This window comes from Phocoena sinus, chromosome 17 (assembly GCF_008692025.1).
Source record: "Phocoena sinus isolate mPhoSin1 chromosome 17, mPhoSin1.pri, whole genome shotgun sequence".
Lineage (NCBI taxonomy): Eukaryota > Metazoa > Chordata > Mammalia > Artiodactyla > Phocoenidae > Phocoena > Phocoena sinus.
In genome coordinates this window covers 74,801,950-74,823,315 of record NC_045779.1, presented here as the reverse complement: position 1 = coordinate 74,823,315, position 21,366 = coordinate 74,801,950, and the positions used below count along the sequence as shown (strand labels likewise).

At 47.5% G+C, this 21,366-nt stretch overlaps 1 protein-coding gene across 1 annotated transcript in view; it reads left to right on the top strand.

Annotated features, from left to right (window-relative positions):
• FAM135B (family with sequence similarity 135 member B) overlaps nt 1-21,366 on the top strand; it is a 163,038-nt gene that overhangs the window by 83,706 nt on the left and 57,966 nt on the right. The window contains exons 5-6 of the mRNA XM_032610155.1: nt 2,317-2,490; nt 5,724-5,850. Coding sequence (XP_032466046.1) covers nt 2,317-2,490; nt 5,724-5,850 — 301 coding nt within the window. The remainder of the gene's footprint in view (nt 1-2,316; nt 2,491-5,723; nt 5,851-21,366) is intronic.

The following is a 21,366-nucleotide window of genomic DNA, read 5'->3' as shown; positions in this document are numbered from 1 at the left end:
CCACGCATCAAAATTCTCAGTCTGGGGGCTTCCCTGGTGGCGCAGTGGTTGAGAGTCCGCCTGCTGATGCAGGGGACACGGGTTCGTGCCCCGGTCCGGGAGGATCCCACATGCCACGGAGCGGCTGGGCCCGTGAGCCATGGCCGCTGAGCCTGCATGTCCGGAGCCTGTGCTCCGCAATGGGAGAGGCCACAACAGTGAGAGGCCCGCATACTGAAAAAAAAAAAAAAAAAAAATTCTCAGTCTGGATCGCAGTTCAGGTACACAAGTCATCTCTTTAAGTCATCTCTTCCCCTTCAGTTGAACACCAGGGCTCTTTCTCTGTGTTTTGCATTTTTTCTTTGTTTGATTTTTTTTTGCTGGTTTTAGTTCCTTTATAAGAACCCAGGCATTTTCCTCTCAGTGCTATCCATTTTCCCTCTATGTTTTTTTTTTTTTCTAAATTGAGACCTCCCCCTCCCCCAGAACTGAGTTGTTTTTTTTTTTAAAAAACATCTTTATTGGAGTATAATTGCTTTACAATGGTGGGTTGGTTTTCTGCTGTATAACAAAGTGAATCAGCCATACATATACACATATCCCCATATCCCCTCCCTCTTGCGTCTCCCTCCCACCCTCCCTATCCCACCCCTCTAGGTGGTCACAGAACACCGAGCTGATCTCCCTGTGCTATGTGGCTGCTTCCCACTAGCTCTCTAGTTTACATTTGGTATTTTATCTCCATTAACTAGCTCTATTCATTTCAGGGCACAAAAGAGCTATCACCTCCCTCATTCTGAATTCTTTACTCCTATTAAAGTGGCTTAAATTCTTGTTAACATTTTTGACATCTTTGCTACCCTGACATGTGTTTCACCCCCTGTTGTTCAAGCCCTAAGGATAGTCCTATGATTTGCAGCAGCCTGTGTCTGAATGGATTCAAAGCGATTATGCGCAGTAGTTTAGAACAGACTGTGGAGTCAGACAGACCTGGGCCCAGCTTTTAGGTTTGGCCTTGTGACGTTGAACAAATCAGTTAACTCGCGTTGGCTTTACCTCCTCATCAATAAACGGAATAACGTCAGTGGGTACCTCACGTGATTGTCATGTGCATTAAGGGAAAAGACGCCATGCTCGGTTCACAGTAAGGCCGCAGTAAACAGTTGTCAGAATGATAGTGAATATGAATGTTAATGACTTCCTGAGACTCAGGAGAGGACACTCTGTGCCCCCTCCCATCAGGCTTCTTCCTGGTAAGAGAGGAGGTCATCATTTGTGGGCTACTTTGGTGTCACACTGGGCTCCGCTGATTTAGTTAACTCTTTTACCTGGCATTCATTTGCACCCAAGCTCTAAGCGACAAGGATTTCCAGAAAGCGAAGCCCATTGGGTGGGGTCTTGGGAGTTTGCTCCCCTCACTGTTTTCTCTCCGTGTCTCTTTTCCTCCTCCGTGGAGGAAGAAGAAGCTTCTCATCTGGACATCCTCTGAGCTCTCTGCTCTGCTCACAGAAGATGCTCCATCCAGGTTTCCCAAGGGGTCTGGTTCAGAGACACCCAGAGAGCCTGAGTGACTGGTGTGCAGAGGAGGAGATGAGCCCTGGATGGCTTTTATTTAGAGGAAGATCAGCCCCATTTTTACAACCAAAGACTCTGTTAGGCTCTGCTTACCAGCTGGCTTATCTCTTGGGAATCAGACACATACCAGGTACAAAACGCTAGAGAGAAGGTAGGGGAGTCCTTGATGAAGTTGACCAGACTCTTTATTATTCTTTGGGGGTCATTCATTTATTCATTCAGTCACATATCCCTTTTAATAAGGAAATATTTGACCGACTTCTACAATATGCCAGATTCTAAGCTTGGTGTTAGGGATACAAAAATGAAGTAGTCACAGTTCTTGCCCTTAAGAGGTAGGAGTCTAGTAGAAAACACAGAGGTACAAAGGAAGTGCTATGCTGGGCATCTGTGGGGGAAGTACAAGAGCAAGCAGGGAATGGGGGTCTGGGAGGGCTTCCCCATTGAGCCTGGAAAAGTGTCTGGGCATCTTTCCACCCCTGACAGATGAGCTCCGTGTCGGTAATAGCAGAGTGTGAGCCCCAGCCCTGCTGCATAGCAGCTGTGTGATGTCCCATGAGTTCTCTTCCCTCTCTGAGCCTCGGTTGCTTCATTTGCCCATCACGGGGAAAACGGTTTCTACCTAGCAGAGTATTTGCAGGACTTGGATAAGCCGATGCAGGCACAGTGCTTGTCCGTGGGCGAGGTTGCCTTGTGGACCCACCTGGCTGGCAGCAGGGACAACCTGCCACCACTCATGTGAGTCACTCGCTTGCCTTCCAGGCTGCGGGACATGGCCGGGGTCCCCGTGATCAGCAGCCGTGCTCTGGGCCTGCACTTCCACCCCCGGAGAGGCCTGCATCACCAGGTCCCCATCATGTTCGACTATTTCCACCTGTCGGTGATCTCGGTGACCATCCATGCTGCCCTGGTGGCCCTGCAACAGCCCCTGATCAGGTATGAGGTTGTGAGCCCTGCTGTTACGGGGAGGCGGAGGGGCGCGCTTTGGGTTTCTTGTTACACCTGAGTCTCCCGTGTGGCTGAGATGCTGAGAGTTGGCCAGGAGAGATCAGCTCAGGCCAGAGGAGCTTCCCCCAGGCTGCAGGTTTAGGCTCTGAGCCCTCACTGCAGGGCAGGGGAGAGATGGGCAGGGATGTTGGAGTGGGTGCCCCTGGAGTCAGGAGGACACCAGCAGGGAACCTTGGTGCTGAATGGGTGAGACCTGCTGCCTTCACCTGAACTGGCTTTTTTCTAACCCTGTCTTATTTGAAAAGTCACCTAACATCCCTGAGACACACAGTCTTCATCCCTAAACCAGGGACGCTTGTAGGTCCCGTCCATTTAAGGTTTTAGTGCCTCTCACACGAGGACAGTGCCAGGCGCATGGTTTTCTGCCCCTTCCTCCAGTAACTATTTGTTCAACGATAGGACCACCTGAGTGGCCCTGTGCTCGCCCTTCAGTGAATTGTCCCAGAGCATCTCTGTGGTCCCACGAAGCGCTGAGGTTCTCTGAATGACTTAAGCAGAGGGACAGAGCCGACAGCAATGAGCACATTGTACTGTGCCCGGGTGTCTTCCTCCAAGCACCTGGAATCACCAGATGTGGACATCAGCTCACTTCAAACCTCCCACATGCATGGGGGCACGGGTTGCACACGTGGGCAAAGGGATATTCGGGGATGCAATCTTGCAGCATGGAGTTTCTGGAAGGGAGCTTTCCCAATGTCCCTTTTCAGTGCTGGGGGTTGAAATGCATGTGATGGAGACTCCGGTTCCCACTCACTGCTGGGTAGGGGTCCCAATCCCCTGCTGGGGTCAAAGAGTAGGAAATGAGACCTTGGCCGGGCTATGTGACCAGATGTGCTTCTGCCGGTCGCTGTGCCTGTCTGCTTGCTGAGCTCCGTCCCGGGCTCTGCTCGCTGATGGGGCTATTTTAGACACTCTGCATAGAAAGTTTAACCTCCTGACAGAAACACTGCTTTACAGGTTTGTCTGCAACCACCTTGCTGGAGAGCAGTGCAGATAGAAATTCACCATGAGAGATTAGGCTTCTCCAGGGATGGGGGTAAAAATAGAACTGCCTTCTGTTCTCTGGATTTTGCAGGAAGCATTTCTATGAGTTCGTTCACAGTGGCTGGGAACACTGTAAGGTTATGGGAAATACCTGTCAAGTAGGGCAAGCTCCAGTTTTTCCAGAAAAGCAGCTTCAGCAGCAACTGTTAAATCCAGCCGGGAAGAAGCAGGAGTGAAATGAAAATTTAACCGCAGAAGATCCTTCACGTTCCCTGAAACAGACTGAGGTCTGTTTAACTCTCAGTGTTTAACTCCCACATGGGTACAGTTTGATTTCACTTGAGAGCTTCAGCTACTCAAGGCCACACCGAAGACAAATAGCGAGTTATTCTAGTGACTAACTTACAGTCGGTCCCCTGAACGTGCCATGAGCATTGCTGCTCTTACACATATTCTGCATTTCTTCTGCAATGTTCCTTTTACCCATTTTCTAGCTAAACTGTAGACTTGCTTCGAATCTCAGTTCTAAACAAATGGGAGAAATGATTTTATTAGAGTTGACTGTATTTGGGGTGTTTTCAAAATAGCTATATAAATGGTTATATTAGATTTTATTATTTTTGTGGTATTACTGACAATAACTTCTAGCATTTATTGAATCATTACTATTTGCCAGACGTGGTATTTAAAGGCATATGTGGCTAAGCTCATGGAATCCTCAAACAACCCCACTGTTAAGGTGCTGGTGTCAATTCTTCTGACTTACGAGGAAACAGAGGCACTGGGAAGTTTAAGACTTTCCCCACGGAGCTGACAGCTGCTGCTTCTGGGATTTCAACCCTGGCAGCCCAGCTCTACCGGTTGCCTCTTAACCACTTGGCGATACATACTCTGCTTAAGTATCACCTCTAGCTGTTCATCCCTTTCACCCAGCTTGGTTTGTAAACTTCCCTTCTGTTCTCACTGGCCTGAGTTTACCCGCATTGTATATATTACATCTGCCTCCCTCTCTAGACCCAGATGTCTTTACACTGAGGACCATGCCTTAACCATCTTGCCACCCAAGTACCTCACACACTGCCTGGCATATAGCATTAGCCCGATAAGTATTTGAATAAATGAGTTAAACCAAATTACAACGTTAGCTTTATTTCCCCATCAAGCTTTTACTCTGGAAGGTGTAAATTCAATCCTTCCACAAATATTTCTTGAGCACCTAGGATGGAGGTAATGCCATCTGAGGCTTTGTATTATCAAGACCCTCTCGGCCATTGGAGACTTTTACTCTTCCTGGGGGAATTAGACATGCCCGTAAAAAAAATGTTCACAATATGACATGACAATTAACCATTAGGGTGTTTAATAGACGGGATCTGAAAGAAAGGGAAAAGAGGTTTAAGTAGACTTTACCGATAGATCCATTGGTGAAAATCGAAAAGGTTGAGGGAGAGAGAAATGATCATAAACCCAAATCAGGTGAATTCAGCTCACGCAGGCTTTTCGAATCTCCTCTGATCCTAAAGTTGACGATTGCAGACACACTTTGCCGGTTGATCTTGTGATGACTTGCAGCGCTGGGCAGGGTCTGTGTTTTTGTCTGGGAACAGGTACAGTGTTTCTAAGTAGCATCGATGCAGTGAGAGTCTTTGACATCCACGATCCTATGAGACTCCCGCGTGGGTCGTGGAGGTGGGTATCGTTTTACGCTCTTCCACAGAAGAACAGAGGTTCAGGGAGGGGATGGGGGTCGAGGGATCGCGCTCGGGTTATGCCAGCGAAAGGAGAGGGGAGGGCTCAGACCACGTCAGGTGGAGGCTCCCCTTGGCCTCTGGCCAGAAGCCCGTCCCACCTGCCCAGGTGGTTAAATAACTTCTGCCTCAGTGAGTCTCAGCAGGCAGGTTGTGGGCATTTAGGGGGCGTTTCTCTGTACACATAGTGGGATGTGTGTCATCCTTGGCCCCCAGGCTCCCATGCCAGTTGCACCCACTTGTCATGGCAGCATCAGAAAGTCCCACCCAAGCATCCCTCGAGGGTGAGCTACTTCTTCGAAATGGCTTATCTCATAGGCTCCCCGATAACAGCATCAAGGGCCTGAATTAATGGCCCCATCACTTTCTTCACATCCTTTTAGAAAAAATTATATAAATTTGCAATTCTTTCTATTCCCTTCTTTTCAGTTTTACTCGTCCAGGAAGAGGCTCCTGGCTTGGGAAAGGCGGCCCAGATACAGGACCAGAACAGTCTAGCCTTTCCCTGGAAAACCTGGTCTTTGGAGCTGGATACTGCAAGCCGACTTCCTCAGAGGTAATGTCTGCCTGAGGGCAGAGGCCCCAAGCCTTGCAGACTTCACTTTGCAGGCTGCGTCTTTTCTATGAGATTTCGGCTCCTTTCCAATGTCTCTGGTAGAGATTCCTTGCTCCCTGCGTCCCTTCCTGTCATCGATGCCTCCATCCCTTCTTTGATGGCTGCTGCATTCATCAAACGTATTCCCAGTGCCAGGCCCCAGGGTTGATGCAGGGAGTAGCGTCTTCACATGGCACCTCTTCCATATGGTAACTCGAAGGATATGGTTCCATGGAGGTCATGGGATGTGCTGTGAGGGGCTTTCCCCGGACCGTGTGGAACCTCAAAAGCCCATTCACAAGTAAGCTCATTTCAAAACCTGGCTCGATCCTTCATCTGCTTACTTCTCCGAGCCTCAGTTTTCCCACCTGTAGAGTGGGGTTGCTTATAGTTAATAACCTCACAGGATAATATGTGTATTCGTTGCTGTAATGGATAAAAAGTGCTTAGACCAGTACTTGGTACTCAGTAGGTGCTCAATAAATATGCGTACCCTGTCCTTCCCCTTGCTCCTTCTTCCTAAGAAACACCTGTTGTTACACTTCCGTGATGCACAGGGCTGTAGGCATCTACAGCATTACTCTATATTTCTTTTGAGCCAATACACGATTGCTATTATTAGGGGCCTGCTCAGAAATAACCGGACTGTATTTGTCTGGGCTCACCAGAGAAGTAGAATCAATAAGAGGTGATAGATAGATAGATAGGAAACATTTATGCATCTCCCTTCTATATTATAAGAAATTGTCTCATGCTATCATGGAGGATGAAAAGTCCCACGATGTGACATCTGCATCCTAGAGACGTGGGAGAGACAATGGTGTAAACTCCTATCTGAGTCTGAGTTTTTTTGTTTGTTTGTTTTGTTTTTAAACATTTATTTATTTATTTATTTATTTTGGCTGCATCGGGTCTCAGTTGCGGCATGCGGGATCCTCTTTGCGGCACACGGGCTCTCTAGTTGGGGTCCGTGGGCTTAGTTGCCCCGTGGCATGTGGGATCTTAGTTCCCTGACCAGAGATCGAACCTGCGTCCTCTGTTTTGGAAGGCGGATTCTGAACCACTGGACCACCAGGGAAGTCCCTGAGTCTGAGTTTTAAGGCAGGAGAAAACCTATGTCCCAGTGCAAAGACAGGAAGAGAGAGAAACCCTCTCTCACTCAGCCTTTTTGTTCTGCTCAGACCTTCGATGGATAGCATGTTGCCCACCCACACTGGGGAGGGCGATCTGCTTTACTCATTCTGCTCTTTGAAACGTTCATCTCATCCAGAAACAGCCTCACAGACACACCCAGAACGATTTTTAACCAAATATCTGGTGTCCTAGTCATGTTGACACACACAGTTAACCGTCATACAACCCGTGTCGTAAGTGGGAAAATTTGCCCACTCAGCCAGCCCCCAAAAGAGATGCTGCATGTCCCTGTGCAGCCAAGCCCTGTCCTCAGACGTTCCAGCACATCAGGTCCTACACTCAGCTGGCTCTCCTGTGACATCACCTTTCCCAGCTCTGAGCCCAACCAGGAAGTCTGGCCGCAAAAGCTGCCCCGTCAAGTCTCCATCTTGTCCTGGCGGCTGTGTCACGTGTACTCAAGAGTGGAGCTTAGAAGAAAATTGCCAAGACCCTCCTGAGGGACAGGGGCCTGAACCCAGGACTGGGCTCTGTGCCCAGGAGGGCACAGACTTTAGAGCCAAAGAGAACTGCTGTGCAGGTGGACTCCTGTAGATGCAGGACCTCCGGCAACCACCGAGCCTTAGGAACCAGTGTCCTGAGCATTGGCAAAGGACCTGGGGACAGTAGCAAGGGAGAGGAAAGCAGAGACCCAGCCAGCAGGGGTGGGCATTTCCTTATTACCTTGTGCGCATGGACGGCTTCAGGGCTCCAGGATGGGATGGGGAGGGATGGAAGCCAGGGACTTCCTGCTCCCTCTGTATCCTCAAGGCCAGGCGCAGACCCTTCCTCATCAGGGGCTGCTGTGTGCCCCCCAGGTCACCCCCGACCCCTGCCGCAGGTCAGTCCCTGCTCGAGACCCGCCGGAGCTTGACTGAAGGCTTTGTTGGGACCAAATCACAGCCCAGCTTCTCCATCTGTACAGTCCTACTTCTCATTCCTCTGGCTCCAAGAGCCTCCCCAGTAGATCCACGTGAAAATCTCCAGTTCAGACTCGGTTTTCCAGGGAACATGGTTTGGAACATCAGGGGTCATAGATCAGTTCAAAGCATCTTTTGACACTTAACATCCCAAGACAAGGGCCTTTGCTGGGGCCACAGGAGCATATGGGGATGATGGTGATCTGGTGTCTGCCCTGAAGGGACTCTCTGTTCCTTCCTGTTTGCACAGCCTCTCATGCCTCATTCACTTGCCACCACCTCCGTGAAGCACTCTCTGATTTCCTAGCAAGAAATTCCCTCTCCCAAATGTTTTCACCACAGTCAACTCTAGGCATCTCCTCCACTGGGCTCCGAGTGGTTGGGGACAGAGGCCATTGCCTTTAGCTCCACACCTTCAGGGCCCAGCACCATGCCTGGCACACATAGTGGGTGCTCAGGAAATGTGTGTTGGGCGAACGATTGATCCAAGTGCATGGTCGTGTTTATATAGAACTCTGAGCGGCGAGAGGGCTGAGCCGCAAGGTGTTCCTTGCCTTACACGGCAGCAGACAGACGGCGGCGGGAGGGCAGGAGAGTGAGACACCTCCATGGACATGTGGGCGCCAAGCAGGACTGTCCTTGGCAGAAACTCTGGACCTGGCATGGGGTGGGGTAGGGAACATTGTAGACCCTTTCAGCCTGTCTGATTCGGTGACATCTGAAGAGAAGATGTGGCAGTGATGTGGCAGAGAGAAGCTTCTGGTTTCGAATACCTGCTCTGCTCAGTGCTTTGTGCCGTGGACGACCCTATTCGCCCTGTAAAAACTCAGGCTGCTCAACTCTAAAATGGGATAATACCTATAGTTTCGAAGGGATTTTAGGCCTTAGTCTGTGTAAAAACAGTATAGAGATAGACCCATAGCGGGCACACAGTACAGTAGAATTTTTTCCCCCATTCTTTTCTTAGCTGTTTTTGGGGATGTGTGTCAAAGAAGATATACCTGACTTTTACCAGAGTCAGATAAAATAGCTTATTTGCGGGTGCTCAGCGGTGAACTTGCTCGCAGCTCAGTGGGGTATTTTCAGGACCTGATTCTTTCCCTGTGCCTGTTCCATTTGGGTCCCATCCAGTTATGCAGGCTCAGAGCCTCGTGCCCACCCTGTGCCTTCCCACCTGGCAAGGGCTGCCAAGCAAAGAACAAAATCCACTCCCCCGCCTCCCTTGGGGGCTGTGCCTCCCAAATCCCCAAGAAGCCCAGCGCAGTAGCAAATAACATCGAAGTCCACGCAGATTGCAGCATCCGCTGGAGCGATTAGAGAACAGGTGTTCCCTTCAAAATAAGCCTTTCTGTGCAGAGACATGTGCAGAAACTAGAGATTCACAGCAAAATGAGCCCATTGGCCTGGAAAATCGTGGGGAGGTGAGGCTTGCTGTGACGTGTCACGCCCCTTTTCCCGTAAGCCCAGGTCCCTCTGGTCCTGCAGCCCTGCTCTTTCCTGCAGCATCTTAGGCAGGGAGAGCTTCACATTCAGGGTTGGAGCCAGAGCTTACGGTCCCCTGCCCCCGAAAGCCAGCAGCTCTGCCCCGGGGGAATTATTTTCCCTCTCCCACTCATGGCTTATCTGTCAAAGAGGATACTAATGCCTGCCTTGCAGGGTTGCTGAGAAGATTAAATGAAATAAGCATATAAAAGCCTGGAGCGGAGAGCTTGGCACAATAAAATCCTCTGCTGGTCTTATTTTTCTTTGAATTTATCCACGTAATGAAATCAAACATTACTACAAGAACCTCAGCGTCATCTTGTGGATAGGACATGGAACGAAGGATCTTAGATGTTTCCTGTTCTTGGCTGTACCCTGCTGTGTGACCCTGAGCCAGATACTTGCCCTCTCTGGGCCCCAGTTTCTCAATGTCTAGAAAGAGGATTGGATGAGATCGTGCTGGAGGCCTCCTTCAGTCTTTGCTATGCTGTTTTTACTGTGATATCCCTGACACTGCCTGGTACAACTGGGGACACGACGTATGCTTGATGTATTCATTCAGATTCTACAGAGAAACAGAATCAGTAGGATAATATGCCTGTGCGTATATTCGTATATATAAAGAGACAGAGACAGAGACAGAGACAGAGAGACAGAGTGACAGACAGGTTTATTGTAAGGAATTGTCTCATGCAAATGTGGAGGCCAGCAAGTCCAAACCTGCAGGTCAGACCAGCTGGCTGGAGACCCAGGGAAGAGTTACAGTTCAAGTCCAAAGGCCTTCTACTGACCAAACGGCCAACTTCCTTCTTCTTTAGGGTGGGGAGGGCGGGTCTTGCGTTCATCAGTTGTTTTCTTTTAACGTCTTCAACTGATTGGACGAGGCCCACCCATATTGTGGAGGGTGATCTGCTTTACTCAGAGTCTAATGATTTAAAGGTTAATCTCCTCTGAAACATACCTTCACAGAGACACCTAGAATCATGCTTGACCGCCTATCTGGGTGCCATAGATGGGCCCAACTGACATGAGAAATTAACCATCACGTTTAGTCAATGCTCCGAGTCTGACAGACTCTTCTTGAAGATCAGGAATCCAGTGACTCAAAAGTAGGAGAATCCCTTTCTCGGTCCAGGGAAGCTGCACACCCACTTCCTTCTCACTGAATGAAATAAGTGGGGTTGTTCCAGTTCCCCGGGGGAGGAATGGCCACGTGGTGGAGAGATGCAGACTTTAGAACTCTCCTCGTTCTCAGAGCTCTGCTTCTTCAGCGGGAGCATCAGTGTGTCTGTCTCTTTAACTGTCTGCCAGTCCTTTACTTAGCCCCTACTCTGTGCTACATCTCTGTGCTGCAGGGGCTAAGACAAATAAAACTCAGTCCTTACCCTCAACGGGTCGTGAGATCCAGCGTGTGAGGCAAAGGAGAAATGAAAAGTTTTGAATTCCACGATCGTGTGAAAAGTGTGATGCTGATCGTTTGAAATCACATTTTTGAGCGCCTGCTCTGCACCGAGGGACTCTGTTAAACCACCGCTGCGCGTGGACTCTGTCAGTGTCCACAAAAAAGTTTCCTATTTTCATTGACAGCTGAAGAAACTGAGACAGAGAGAGGTTAAGCCACATCTGTAAAGTCACACAGCTGGGCAGGGACCAAGCTGGCGTTTTAACTCAGCCAGCCCGATGCCAGCCCACTACCCGTCATCAGCCACTAGATTGATGGTCAACCAAAGAAGGGGCTTTGGTTCATCCGCTCTACGAGGGCAGGTGCTTTTCTGCTTCGTTCCCCTGCGTGTGCCTGGCTCAGTGCGCGTGCTCAGGAAGCTTTCGTTCAATGAACGAGTGTCTGAGATCGTGGACTCTGAGAACATCAGAATATGCGAGAGAACGAAAGCCCTTGTATGCAGATGGTTAGGCATTTAACTCTCCAACAGATCTGTTTCCCGCCGGTGCTCTGAGCCTCCCGAGTCCTGTGCTCACCTGTGGAGATCACAGAAACCGTGCTGCCAGAGCAGATGACTGCCCGAGATGAATACCTTGGCCACCAAAGTGAAGTCCCTCCATCCTCTGCTCCCCTTAGAAGGCGGTTCCCCAGACAGAGGAACGTGTGTCATTGAGAGGAAATGCCAGCTCCCTTTTAAGTCAGATTGCCGAGAACTGAAGAACGGCATCTTCCTTGAAGGGAATAATGCTGACACAGCACATGCGCACACAGGACCTGGCTTTGCAAGTCCTTCTGTGCTGAACCTTGCGGCGTGACGGCCCTGCCCTCACTGATGGGAGGCGTGGGTCTGGTGAGCATGGAGGTGGGAGGGAAAGTGAGGCACGGACCTGACTTCCAAGCAGAAATCTCCCCTCTCCCAGGCATGCGCTTCCTCGTTTTCCTTCTGCTCCATTTTTATTGGGTTCTTTGCTCTTTGCCCTTTGCTTTAAATATACGCTTGCTTGTTACTGTCAACATCTTCCTTTCTTGAGGATCTGGAGTCATGAGGATAAGACACAGACATTCATTATTACTGTTAACGTATCATTAGGTTGACTGTGGATGGTGACATCTCCGTAGGTAGAGGCACTGCCATTGGTTTGGTGGCTAATCAGATAATTATCAAGCGCCTACTATGTCTCAGGCTCTGTATGAGGAATTTGTGACGTAGCACTAAGGAAACTGGCTGCCTGACCTGCCTGGTGAAATGTTATCATTTCTGTTGCTCTTGGTGCCCATCTGAGTTGTTGGCACATCGTAGGTGCTCAGTTAATGTTGGAGGGACAGATGAGGTGAGTTGAGATCTCATTAATTCTTGATCTTATATAAGATGTGACCACAGCTGACTTAGCCATCAGACACAGTAGGCTCAGTGCTGAGGGCCCAGAGTACTTTCAGGGGCCGACAGAAATGTTTTAATTTCATTTAAAATCAGAACCAAAAGATGGATATAATCCACTATGGATTATATTAATCTTCGTATCAGTGCAATCATACAAACATAATTTTAAATCTATTTTTTAGTGGATGAAAGTGCCTGGGGCCCACAAAAGTCATAATTTGGCCCCGAGAACAATGATTGTTCCTTGGTTTTTGTTTCCTGATTATGGGCATAAGAAAGCAGAGTCTGGTGAACTCAGATAACTTCCCCAAATGGAAAAGTGCAAACCTGCAATTCAGCTCTCTGGCCCTGTGTGTGCTTTGTCAAAACTCATTTCACCAGTGTGATACCTACACATGGAATGTGCTACACAGATATTTGTATGTGAATGAAATCGAAGAGATTTCAGAGGGTGCAGAGAACAGCTGTTTGAAATGTGTGAACGCTGTGCTCTAAGGTTAATAAGTACCCGAGGAAGGACCAGAAGTTACCAGGAAAACAGTAGTTACTTAAAGGAAAGCATGGGTTATAGTTTTCACAAAAACTGCATTTAATGCCTTCTGTTACTTTGGGAAGTACGATGGCAAGCACTGTTGTGTTCTCCCACTCCATTAAAATTAAATAGTTCTAAATTTCTCATTTAAATGGTTTTCTCATTTACTAAAATCCTATGGAATAAATAGCAGGTTGCTAAATGGTGCACAGGCTATGATGGGCTTTCTCTATGTGGTATATTGCATCCATCTGCATATGGATCCAACATGATTGCACAGGTCATTTCTAAAAGAGGAGATAAATCAGTGGAAATGGGCTTTTCATGCAAAAGCCTGTAGTATTGCTTATTTATGCACCACCCTTTTCATTAGTGAAAAATTGCCTTTATTCCACATTGCCTGCCTTCAGACGTCTTGTCCCTCTCCAAAGAGTCTAGGCAGGATGGGGGATGTCAGCTCGCAAAGATGAGGTAGGTGCCTCCCTTCCCAGACTGCCCTGCGTTTCCCCACTGCATCTTCAGGTTCCAGTGCGGCAGACGCTCAGTGAACACGTACCAAGTGAATACAAGATGCAGGCACAGCAGGGCATACAGGCAAGGTCACCAGATTTGGAGGAAGAAGACCCATTAGGGCTAAGGCCAGGTTCTTCCATGGATGAGCTACGAGAGCTTGGACAAGTCATTGCACCACTCTGACCTGTTTCTTCTTGTTGTCTTAATGGAGAGGAAGAAACCCACTCACTTTGTGAATTTTGCCTGGGATTCAAGATGGGAAAGGTGGTTCCCCCATGAGCATCCCTGTCTCCCGACCGTCTCCTCTCCCCCCGGGATGGTGTGATGGTGACACCGCAAATCACAGTTACCTTCTAGCATAATTATATCAGCTAAATATATCGAACACTTCCTCGCGTTAGGCTCTGCGCTGGGTGTTTTCATTATGCTCCCTTTCAGCTCCCGGCATAGATTCACACGATACAGTTGAGGAAACTGAAGCTCTAATAACTTCAGCAAATTGCTCAGCGTCAGATAGCCGGTCCCTGGCAGGGCTGGGGCGTGAGCCCAGGGATGCTGAGTCTGAGCCCTGCTTTCTGTCCACTTGGAATCATTTCTCACCTGCTCGTCTCCTTTAATCCTCCTGTAAGCGTTGGGGCTGTGTCTGCCACACTCCGCACCAAGTATTTAATCCAGGTATCTCTTGAATCAATAATTATATTAAAGTGTGCTCCTTTTTGCAAATAATAATAATCTGTTTTTGAGGAGCCTGAGTCTAAACCATTCCTCATGCGCTTTTTCAGACAATGCTTATAGTTAATGCTCAAGCGGGAGGATGAGTGACGTCGTCGTGAACAAATTAGCCCCATCCCTAGTTCCCTGGAATTTACAATTTTGCCAGAAAAAAAATATTAAAAAAGTAATTTCATGGAAGATAAACATTAAGAAAGAATCATCTACGGTGCTGTAGCACTGCTGGAACATGTAACGGGGTGGTCTCAAGATTATCAGGGTGATTGAGGGCAGGCTTCTCTGCAGGAGGAAATTTAAGTCGATTTTTCAGCTAGTAGGTAACAGGGTGCAGGACTGGGTTTAGATCCATCTCTTGCCATGGACTAGTGGCTTCCCAAGCCCTCCATCTTCCAAGGCTAGACATCAGTACCTTTAGAACCTTTGAAGTCATTTGTCCCATCTTTCTTGTTTTAGAGAGAATATCCTTGGCTTGAAGCTTTGATTTATTACTTTATTCAACATGTTTCTATAGAGCACCTATTTTCATTGACCTCGTGACGAATTAGACAAGCACAGCCTAGAGAGAGAGGAGGACCTCACACTGCAGGGGGTTGGTCTTTGGATAGGGGTCTGCTAGTGAAGCATAAAGGAAGGTCGCAGGGCAGTCTGGGAAGGGATGCACCTACCTCTTCTTTGCCACCTGACATCCCCCATCCCGCCTAGACTCTTTGGAGAGGGACAAGACATCTGAAAGCAGGCAATGTGGAATAAAGGCAATTTTTCACTAATGAAGTCAGATGTAGTCAGGAAACACTTCTCAGAGTGAAGGATCTCTAATCTGAGTCTAATAAGTGGATTGTCAGTGGTTGAGGGGAGGGGAGGGGTGAGGAAGGGTTACAGCAGGGCCAAGGGCAGGGAGTGAAGGGGCGTGGCACATCTGGGGACTCCAGGGAGGTCATTGTGAACAGACATGGGGCCAGGAGGTCACCAGTGACCTGATCGTTAGGAGGCCTGTGAACTAGGTTAGGCACAAAAATATTACAAGCAGGGGATTGGTACAATAGGATGGGTTATCTTTCTTGCTGCTGTACAGAGGACTGATTGAAGGAGACGGCTGAGGCCAGAGAGGCAAGGTTGGAGGCTGTTGCAGTGGTCCAGGAAAGAGTAGAATAGTTGCCTGGGCAACGCAGAGGTGAGTTGAGCAGAGTGGAAAGATAAACGGATGTCAGAGCTGCAACTGAAGTAGGATGGAGAGATTGCAAATTAAGTAGATGTACTAGTTGTCTGTCAAGGGTCCTAATGGACGACCCTAATTTAGGCTTTTACATTGAATAAATGAGTGTTTAACTCACAGAAGGGAATATATGTGATCCTCTCTGCCCAGAATATCCTTCTCTGACCCTCTCCCATCACTCTTCCCACCCAAAGAACTCCTATTTAGCCTTCAAAACCCAATTCAGTCATTGCCTTTTTTGTGAAGCCTTCTTTGACCACCCCAGATAACCCTAAGCCACTAATCTGTCTGTCCTACATTTGCACTTTGGGCATACTTCTCTTATTTTGCTTAAATGTAATGATTGTCTAATGAGTCTCTTTGTTCCACTTGAAAGCATTCTGTGAGGGCATAGTCGTTAATCTCAACACTCACAGTTAAATCACTCCAAGCACATTTTACCCCCTTTTCCCAGGGTAAACCCAGGTCATGCCCTTGAGGAAACAGACAGATGATAGACTTGATCAGTAACCGGAGTTTTCAGCAAAAAGGAATTAAGGAACCCAGGAGCGAGCTGACAGTGTCCAGAGGTCTTTGCCATGTGCCTGCCTTTGCCCTCTTTGTGGGTGTCATGACAGGTCATGGGGAGTCTACATCAAGGAAATTAGGGACTGAAAGAGATCGAGGCTTTGTACACTGCCTGGTCAGGAAAGAGGGAGTTGGGCCCTTGGGCAGGTTCCCATTACATGATGTCTAACACACCACCAGCCTGCCAGGCTACTAGTTCAGAGAATCGTCTCTGTCGCTCACTTGCCCAAGAACCAGCAGTGGGGTAATATTGCCAAGAGAAGGAGGGTGGCAGGGGAGGAAGGGCATAAGGTTTAGTTCCAGACACCTGCTCTGAGGCGGGATGTGCAAACTTTGTGTTTGGTCCTTTATTTTATAAGCATTCATTGCATATCCAACATGCACTGCATGCTTAAGTCTGGGAATTTAGATAGAAGCAAGTGGTATATGTTTCCTGTTGTCAGGGAAGAAAGGAGAGAAAACATATAAATTCTTAATAATATTGTCATGAATGCAGAGAAGCTGCATGGGGGGATCTGACCTGGTCTGAGGGACAGGGCAGCTTCCCTGAGCAAAGGGAATGTAGGCTGGGATGTGAAGGATGAAACATAGCCAGGAGAAGTGAGGGGGGAAATAGGGCTGCCATGTACAGTTGTGTAAGTTGTACACTGTACATAGATGCCCGGTGGAGCAAGTGAGTTGGGGCTGAAATCCCACCCACTTTCCACTTGCCAAGCTGTGCATCGATAGGGTTGTGCCAACCCAGGCAAGGGACCTTTTTTCCCCCCCTAATTCATCCACCTAGGAGGGAAATTTCTTTCTGGTAGCACGGAGGCATCCAATGAGCTGACAGTGGCCCTGGAGGAGGAAGAATGTTTGAGCTAAAGGATTGCTATGGCAGGGGAGTTCCCTGGTGGGCCAGTGGTTAGGATTCGGTGCTTTCACTGCCGTGGCCCAGGTTCAGTCCCTAGTCAGGGAGCTGAGATCCCACAAGATGCGCAGTGGGGCTATAACAAAAAAAAGTGTTGCTGTGGCAAAGGCCCAGAGGTGAGAAAAAGTGGCATGATAAAGGATGCTCTGGCCAGTGAGACTGAGACCCAGTGACCAAGAGGGCGAGGGGTACGAGTGAGGCTGTTCAGGTAGTTGGGATCCTGTTATCCTGTTCAAAGGATAACAGGGCTGACCGCACAGGGTGACTGCTGATCAAGCGTGGAATGAATCTGAAACACCCAGACAGTGTCTGGCAGGGAGGCTGGGCTCCTTGAACCAAAGCCGGCGTTACTGTAATCACAGCAGCCTGACAGCCCACCTCTAGCACCCACGTCTCCATGCATCTCTGCTGGTCTCCAGCCTCCATCCCACATTCAGTCTTTCTGGAAAGGTGATTTGTTATTTCAGAAAAATGGCTTCATAAGGAAAGTCAGCTGTGGGTGACTAGACGTAGGAGAATGAGGCTTCCTGAGAAAACAGTGGCTCTTCACCAGAGCTAGGTGTTTGGGGTGATTTGAGGCTAGAGTGTAGGATTGACTGTGGCATTGATCTGCACTGTGGGAGGGTCCACCACGTGTCCTAAGCATACGTGAAGGGAAAGGAGGGAATCCGGGAGGTGGCGTCCCAGATGCTTTGACCACTGCAAATACTGATGACCAGGTTAGAGTGGGGGGCGGGGGGGGCACAGTTACAGCCAGAAAGACAGTTGGCCGGGGGTTGACTCTAACTCTGCCAAGATACGTTTAATGTTGTGTTAATGTGGAAACAAGGACTGAACATAAAGCGTTTCACTGTGAATGGATTTGTTGGACCCAAATCTCTCAGCCCGTTCTTGATAGATGGCGAGGGCCTGTAATTGACTTTGCCCAGAATAGTGGTTATTCATTTGGTTCTTTCTTGACATCTAGCTGGGCGCATATCCCCCAGTGGAAGTCTTGACGTCAAAGATAAGGCCTTTTCTCTTTACTGTGGTCTTAGTGTAGGGGTCACGACTATAGGAGCCAGAATTTGGAGATTCTAGAAGGGATTTCCCCCAATGTCAGTGCTGTGTGACCCCAGCAGAGACCACCCCCTGCAGAGGCGCTAAATTAGGACACGTGGAACCTTGGTGTTCGGGTGGGTGTGGAAGAGACTGTGGAGATGGTCCCAAACCCCCTTCATTCTTTTTTTTTTTTTTTTTTTTTTTTTTTTGCGGTACGTGGGCCTCTCACTGCTGGGGCCCCTCCCTTGGCAGAGCACAGGCTCGGGACGCGCAGGCTCAGCGGCCATGGCTCACGGGCCCAGCCACTCCGCGGCATGTGGGATCTTCCCGGACCGGGGCACGAACCCGCGTCCCCTGCATCGGCAGGCGGACTCTCAACCACTGCGCCATCAGGGGAGCCCCCCCTTCATTCTTTTAGGTGTCCCTAAGGACTGTTTTCCTTGCAATTAGGTTTAGGCTTTGGGACTAGGTTCTGGCCATTTAAATGGGAGCAGAAGCGATATAGGCCTCTTTCCCCACTCTTAAAACATCTTGCTTGATTCTCTGGCCTTTCTTTCCTTTCAGTGGTGACCCCAGAGGTCATGTGTTTAAGATGTCAGTGGCACAAAACAGAAGACACTGTTTGGAGGAGAGCCACACTGGAGAGCCACTGACCTGTATCAGACTTTGGGAAAACAGAAAAGACAGAGACTTGGCACAAAAATTAGATTAATGCCCCAAATCTCCTATATACTGACCCAGAAAGCTTTAAGTCAGCTTCCATTCAGTTTCTAGGAGAAACCTGAAGACAAAATCAAAGAAATGAAGCAGATTTAAGAGCTCATAGAAGAGACTAGAAGCAAATGCATTGACAGCCTAGGTTTTTTATTTTTAACATTTTTATTGGAATATAATTGCTTTACAATGCTGTGTTAGTTAGTTTCTGCTTTATAACAAAGTGAATCAGTTGTACATATACATATATCCCCATATCTCTTCCCTCTTGCGTCTCCCTCCCTATCCCACCCCTCTAGCTGGTCACAAAACACCGACCTGATCTCTCTGTGCTATGCGGCTGCTTCCCACTAGCTGTCTGTTTTACATTTGGTAGTGTATATATGTCCATGCCACTATCTCACTTTGTCGCAGCTTACCCTTCCCATTCCCCGTGTCCTCAAGTCCATTCTCTAGTAGGTCTGTGTCTTTATTCCCGTCTTGTCTCTAGGTTCTACATGACCTTTATTTTTTTTTTTTTTAGATTCCATATATATGTGTTAGCATACGGTATTTGTTTTTCTCTTTCTGACTTACTTCACTCTGTATGACAGACTCCAGGTCCATCCACCTAACTACAAATAACTCGATTTCATTTCTTTTTATGGCCGAGTAATATTCCACTGTATATATGTGCCACATCTTCTTTATCCATTCATCTGTTGGTGGACACTTAGGTTGCTTCCATGTCCTGGCTATTGTAAATAGAGCTGCAATGAACATTGTGGTACATGACTCTTTTTGAATTATGGTTTTCTCAGGGTATATGCCCAGTAGTGGGATTGCTGGGTCGTATGGTAATTCTAGTTTTAGCTTTTTAAGGAACCTCCATACTGTTCTCCATAGTGGCTGAATCAATTTACATTCCCACCGACAATGTATGAGAATTCCCTTTTCTCCACAGCCTCTCCAGCATTTATTGTTCGTAGATTTTTTGATGATGGCCATTCTGACTGGTGTGAGGTGATATCTCATTGTAGTTTTGATTTGCATTTCTCTAATGATTAATGATGTTGAGCATTCTTTCATGTGTTTGTTGGTAATCTGTATATCTTCTTTGGAGAAATGTCTGTTTAGGTCTTCTGCCCATTTTTGGATGGGGTTGTTTGTTTTTTTGATACTGAGCTGCATGAGCTGCTTGTATATTTTGGAGATTAATCCTTTGTCAGTTGCTTCATTTGCAAATATTTTCTCCCATTCTGAGCGTTGTCTTTTGGTCTTGTTTATGGTTTCCTTTGCTGTGCAAAAGCTTTGAAGTTTCATTAGGTCCCATTTGTTTATTTTTATTTCCATTTCTCTAGGAGGTGTCAAAAAGGATCTTGCTGTGATTTATGTCATAGAGTGTTCTGCCTATGTTTTCCTCTAAGAGTCTGATAGAGCCTGGCCTTCCATTTAGGTCTTTAATCCATTTTGAGTTTTTTTTTGTGTATGGTGTTAGCGAGTGTTCTAATTTCATTCTTTTACATGTAGCTGTCCAGTTTTCCCAGCACCACTTATTGAAGAGGCTGTCTTTTCTCCACTGTATATTCTTGCTTCCTTTATCAAAGATAAGGTGACCATATGTGCGTGGGTTTATCTCTGGGCTTTCTATCCTGTTCTATTGATCTATATTTCTGTTTTTGTGCCAGTACCATACTGTCTTGATTACTGTGTCTTTGTAGTATAGTCTGAAGTCAGGGAGCTTGATTCCTCCAGCTCCGTTTTTCTTTCTCAAGATTGCTTTGGCTATTCGGGGTCTTTTGTGTTTCCAAACAAATTGTGAAATTTTTTGTTCTAGTTCTGTGAAAAATGCCAGTGGTAGTTTGATAGGGATTGCATTGAATCTGTAGATCGCTTTGGGTAGTAGAGTCATTTTCACATTGTTGATTCTTCCAATCCAAGAACATGGTATATCTCTCCATCTGTTTGTATCATCTTTAATTTCTTTCATCAGTGTCTTATAATTTTCTGCATACAGGTCTTTTGTCTCCTTAGGTAGGTTTATTCCTAGGTATTTTATTCTTTTTGTTGCAATGGTAAATGGGAGTGTTTTCTTAATTTCACTTTCAGATTTTTCATCATTAGTGTGTAGGAATGCAAGAGATTTCTGTGCGTTAATTTTGTATCCTGCTACTTTACCAAATTCATTGATTTGCTCTAGTAGTTTTCTGGTAGCATCTTTAGGATTCTCTATGTATAGTATCATGTTATCTGCAAACAGTGACAGCTTTACTTCTTCTTTTCCAATTTGGATTCCTTTTATTTCTTTCTCTTCTCTGATTGCTGTGGCTAAAACTTCCAAAACTATGTTGAATATTAGTGGCGAGAGTGGGCAACCTTGTCTTGTTCCTGATCTTAGTGTAAATGGTTTCAGTTTTTCACCATTGAGGATGATGTTGGCTGTGGGTTTGTCATATATGGCCTTTATTATGTTGAGGTAAGTTCCCTCTATGCCTACTTTCTGGAGGGTTTTTATCACAAATGGGTGTTGAATTTTGGACAGCCTAGGTTTTTAAGAAAATTATATTGTTGAAGAAACCACCATTTTAGTCTACAAGACGATCTTTATTCAGAGATAATCTTAACCCTTGGGCCTCCGATACTATAGAGCAAGAGGTAGACTTTGAATGCTGTATCCCCCCCAAGGGATCATTTCCTCCACTGCCCCCTCAGTGCCCCAGAAGGCATAGCCAGGGGGCACTGACTACATGGATCCCGGGGAATGGACCAAGGAGTTCCAAATAGCAGCAGAACGTGTGCGTCGTCAAGGCTTTCCCACACCCAACCAGATGGCCTACCTACCCTTTGTTGGCCCAGCAGGATTTCAAGATTGCTGTAGACCT